Genomic DNA, 5,386 nt, shown 5'->3' with positions numbered 1-5,386 from the left:
TTTAACATATAAGGAAACAAGACTCCCATTTCATAGCAGTTTGATCCATTCTTGGTTTCACTGAGTTCAAAAAGACACGCCACAGCTTGTTACTTAGACACACTGGGGCTAATCAAGCTTGTAGTAAAACATGGAATGGGTGAGACTGCTGTGCAACAGGAGTCTTATTACGATCGCTATGTGTATATACAGAGAATGTAAAAACATAAAACCGCTCTGTGGGTGGGGCAGTGATAATATTAATAAAGCTAGTAAGAGGTAAGAGAATGGACAGCCACAGGGGTCGCTGGTGTGCCGTGAGTCAAGGACTCCTCAGCTGACCTAAGCCCTAAATGGATGGAGGTTTAATTGGTTCAAGTAAACAATTTCGAACGGGGTTGGAACAAATACCACGAGAGGAAAGGCCAGAGTTGCCCAGCCCTGGTCTAGACTACGCTGTTCTACAGGAAGTCAGGAAGTCCTGTAGTCACTTCACAATGTGGTAACACACAGGAAACCTTGCACTCAACTTTATGCACGCTTGGGCACAAGTCTTGCTTTCATAAAAATGATTTCTTCTGGGAAAATAGTCTTCTTTCTGGGCATTTCCTACGTTTATGGTAAGTTCAATCTTTTCTTTCTTTCTGATACAAAGTCTGTGTTTATAACAAGTTTAGTTAACTTTCAGATACAAAAAACCCAAAAACTTTAAGATGGAACAAGCAGATTACTAAATCAAATAACATTCGTTCTTTCTGCTTGTAGCATCTTCCCTCTCTGCAGCTCAGCTGGCAGCCCAGCAGGTGAAGGGGATTGTGGGAGAATCGTTCACTTTTCCTGTGGTAATACCAAACCTGCTGCCAGATACAGAAATAAACTGGAGATACTGGCCCATTGCGAGAATTCAGAACAGAAAGATTGTCGCTGTTGTAGACGAGAGATTCAAAGCAAGGCTGCAGCTGGACAATGTTACCAACTCTCAGGATTAACAACGTACAGGCAGCAGACAGAGGGTTTTACCAAGTGGAGATTTACAAAGAAATTTATTTTAAAAAAATATTTCTCTTGTCTCTTTACAGTAAGTATGTATTAAAGTGTTCCAAGACCTGTATTCTTGTTGTTGTTGTTGATTTAATTTTTTTTTAAAACAAATGAATTCTACCCTGGTAGGCCTTTAAAATTTTAAATTATCTAATTTCTGCTAAAAATGATCACGATTATCTTAAATTATGTTTGAAATGATGTTAGTACCCCCCTCTCTCTCTCTCTCCCCCCCCCCTCTCTCTCTCTCTCTCTCTCTCTCTCTCTCCCCCTCCCTCTCTCTCTCTCTCTCTCTCTCTCCCTCTTTCTCTCTCTCTCTCTCTCTCTCTCTCTCTCTCTCTCTCTCTCTCTGTTTGACGGGTGATTCTGTATTTTATATAACGATGCACCTGTCTCTCCTACGTATTTTGTTCAGTTACATTTTTGATGAAACATGACAGGTTTCTTATGACTGAATATTTATTTTCTCTATTTGCGATTTCACTTTTATCATTATACATTTGAAGCTCAGTGTAAGGAAACTACATTCTGTATGTATTTTTGTTTAAATGAGCACACAACCAGGATTTAAGCAGAATTTCCTTTATTGATTCCTAAACGTGTGTGTGAAGCTGAACCTGGTTTGTGCTAGCTCTGTGTGTCAGTGGAGTTCAAATGCACAACAGATCCAAACTACAGAAGCAATGGGGTGTTCTAATACAGTTCCAGACTACAGTACAATGCTGATAATGGCATTGCTGTGGCGTGTTCCTCAGTGATAATAGAACTATCTCATTCTAATACACTTGACCTCCAGTCCTGGGCTTTATTGCCATTATCCCTTAATTAGATTCTGATCTGATTGTATTAATTCCTAGGCTGAACTGAATTAGTTTCCCTACATGTCCTTCCATTTGTCAACTATGTCCTTCCATTCTCTGCTCGACAGACGTGGCGCCCGTCCCTCGAGTTAAAAGGGGAAGTGAAAGAGGGGAGAGTGACTGCGTCCTGCTGTGCTCGGTGGAAAACTGGAACAACACATCTCTGTCCTGGCAAAGAAACGGGACTGCACTGACCCAACCAACCTCACAACACTCAACCCAACTGGACCTTTCCCACCACCAAATACGGGGGGTAAATGCCACCTACAGGTACACCTGTGTGGCCAGCAACCCTGTCAGCAATCAGACCATCACTGTCACACCTTCGGATTACTGTCCTCTCAAAGGTATGCGTTTCACCCTTGACCTGTGACCTGAGCTGGCTGCCAAAGAGGTATGGTAAAGCATATTAAAAAATATATATATACTCTGATATAGTATAATCATGGGAAAATCATGCTAGGTCACCGTGGTAAACTTTTATAAGGGTATTGGTGTCACGTGACTGTTGTCTTGCTGGATGGTAGAGAATCATAGAATACAGCTGTGTACTGAGTATCAAGCCACTGTCTTGAAGTGCTAGGTATACAAAACTAAATGAGCTTTGTGTCTGTAATTTTACAAAGCAGCGCTGTCAAAGCCTCTGCTCTCAGTGACCCTTTGAGATAGTGACTTCATATTTTCCGGGTTACAGAAACCTATTTTAGCTTCTGCCATATTTTAGTTACTACAGCGGGATGCAGCTCTATTCAGTGGCTCTCTTGATCAAGTTTCATAGCAGTCGTTGTCCAATACAGTGAACTATTTTGTGCAGAAATATAATTAAAGATTAAAAATACAGTACAGTTTATTATTATTATTATTATTATTATTATTATTATTATTATTATTATTATTATTATTATTATATACAAGGCAAACTGAAAGCAGTCCTACCGACACACAGACACACACACACACACACACACACACACACAGACACCTTCGTGTGAATGATTGTCGTAAACGAAAATTCCTAAATCTTCCCTATCCTGCACTTCCATTTTCTAAACTGGTCTCAAATGTGCAGTTTTGAAATAAAAGTTACAACAACCATTCTGAAGCACGATGTCTGCTACGACACACAAGTCTTACTTTCAGATAGTGTTGCACTTCTATCTTCATTCAGAGGGTGGGATCGTCCCCACCCCTTCAGAACCTTATTACCTGTCAATAACCAGCAGCTTCCTCCCCATGTGTCCATTATTGAGTAACAACAGAACTGCTGGCCTCCATAGAAAACAATGGAAGAGCAGGGTCCGGCTGTGAAAGTTGGTAAAGTTGCATCCCTGACAGACAACGGCACAAATTCTGCAACTAACAAATGATTTACAGAACAACTAACAAATGATTTACAGAACAAGTAACAAATGATTTACAGAACGACTGGGGGGATCCGTTACTTACTAAATATCCTGGTATCCCTGAATAGAAAATCGTCTCCTCTTTAAAAATATGCTAAATATTTTAATGAGCAAGGCATGTTCCAAGTACAATGGTACCCTGAAATATTCTGCTTTTCTAGGAAAGCAGTACAGTATCTTTTTCCACATACAGTATATATATATATATATATATATATATATATATACAGCAGTGTACTCATTTATTAAAACACCCCATTGCTTCTGTAGTTTTGATTTGTTGTGCAGAAATCAAACCACTGGAACTGAAAAATAGGTAAATAATTGATTGTCTAATTCTATTGATGACTAATATGCCACGCATGCAATTCATTTAAAATAGTAAGAGAAACACACAGCCACACATGGTAAAATGGACTTTGTAGAAGCTGTTTCAAGATGCCCAATTATAGCACACAAAGTGGTCTAATATCAGATGACACCAGAGATTTTGAGAAAGTACACAGACACAATACCAAACAGATGTCAAGCTCTTATTGATGCCAAAGGTGGCCAGACTAAATATGAGCAAAAGACACTTTCAGACACAGCTGTGTTTTTAGTTTTGAATTAGTTTCATGTTATATGAGTTTGCAAAAAACAACTAATTTCTCTAGTAAATTAATAATTATTTGTTTTTGTGTGCAAAGCTCGATAAATGCCAAACCTTGAGGTGTCTAATAAATTTGCACACTATTGTCTGTCTGTCTGTCTACCTATCTATACATACATACACACATATACCTACATGTACACATTCCTTTGGTCACAGAAAGAGGAGGCCACACTGAGCTCATCCTGAGGGTGCTGGTGTTCATAGTGCTGACTGGAGTCGTCATCGCAGTCTGTGTGTGGGTCTGGAAGAAGGGGAGCGCTCAGGATGAAGACAGGTAGGCATTATCAGGGGTTTGCTCTTTAATGTGGTAGCTTCTGACCGAGTAGGGCAGATTCTGAAAGGAAACGATACTGAAAGCAAGCAAGTTGGCTGCCAATCCTTCGTTACAATGCACCCTGCTGGCACAGTATTCAAATAAGGACCGTCAACAACCATCTGCTTCAGCAGAGTTGAAAGGTCAAAATATTACATAAAACAAAAAAACTGCAAAAAATCCCACATGCATACTAGAAAGAGGGGGCACCAAGTGCTTTTTAAAATATTTATAATAACAGAAGAAAGTTTACGAGCAAGAGGAGGCCATTCGGCCCATCAGCGCTAATCCAGTTCCTAGCAGACGATTGATCTCAGAACTATGTTAAAGGATCCAAGTGATTTTGCCTCAACAACATGACTAGGTAACCCATTCCATCCCCTCACCACTCTCTGTGTGAAGAAGAGTCTCCTTCAGCAACATGACTAGGTAACCCATTCCATCCCCTCACCACTCTCTGTGTGAAGAAGAGTCTCCTTCAGCAACATGACTAGGTAACCCATTCCATCCCCTCACCACTCTCTGTGTGAAGAAGAGTCTCCTTCAGCAACATGACTAGGTAACCCATTCCATCCCCTCCTCACTCTCTGTGTGAAGAAGAGTCTCCTTCAGCAACATGACTAGGTAACCCATTCCATCCCCTCACCACTCTCTGTGTGAAGAAGTGTTTCATTCATTCTATCTGCACTTAATTTCCAATCCTGGTTTCTGTGTTGCGCTTAAAGTATTGGTTCGGGGTAACGATGTCAACTCCTTTTAAGAATGTAAAGACCAATCAAGTCTCCTTTAATTCTTCTTTGTTCCAGACTAAATAGATTCAGTTTGTTCAGCCTGTCTTCATCGCTCAGTCTTTCAAGCCCTGCTGGGATTAGTTTCCCCCTTTGATTTGTGCTCTACACTTTTGGCTATATACCCAGCATGTCGGGCCAGGATTTCAAAGCGTTTACTCCAGGCTTCAATGAACTCCTATTTTTTGAAAGAGGTAAAACGCTTGTTCATTTTTACAAAACTGGAACCAAACAACCAGTACTTCATGTCCTCTTAAACACTCTACAGTTGTTTTTTTTTTTTTAAATTTTGTACACTGACATGATTTTTTTTCTTCCTTTCAAAAAACAGGAATTAAAGAACAGAG

General features: G+C 40.1%; 1 protein-coding gene across 1 annotated transcript; it reads left to right on the top strand.

Moving 5' to 3' along the window:
- The first annotated feature begins 926 nt into the window (after window positions 1–926).
- LOC131704998 (natural killer cell receptor 2B4-like) lies at window positions 927–5,386 on the top strand. Its single transcript, XM_059006846.1, has 4 exons — window positions 927–1,057; window positions 1,949–2,227; window positions 4,095–4,212; window positions 5,371–5,386. Exons 1-4 carry the CDS (start codon window positions 946–948, stop codon window positions 5,375–5,377), a joined length of 516 nt encoding a protein of 171 aa, XP_058862829.1. The 5' UTR covers window positions 927–945; the 3' UTR covers window positions 5,378–5,386.

The sequence above is a fragment of the Acipenser ruthenus genome, chromosome 34 (assembly GCF_902713425.1).
Source record: "Acipenser ruthenus chromosome 34, fAciRut3.2 maternal haplotype, whole genome shotgun sequence".
Taxonomy (NCBI): domain Eukaryota; kingdom Metazoa; phylum Chordata; class Actinopteri; order Acipenseriformes; family Acipenseridae; genus Acipenser; species Acipenser ruthenus.
Note: the sequence above shows the minus strand (reverse complement) of the source record. Positions and strands in the feature narration are given on the sequence as shown.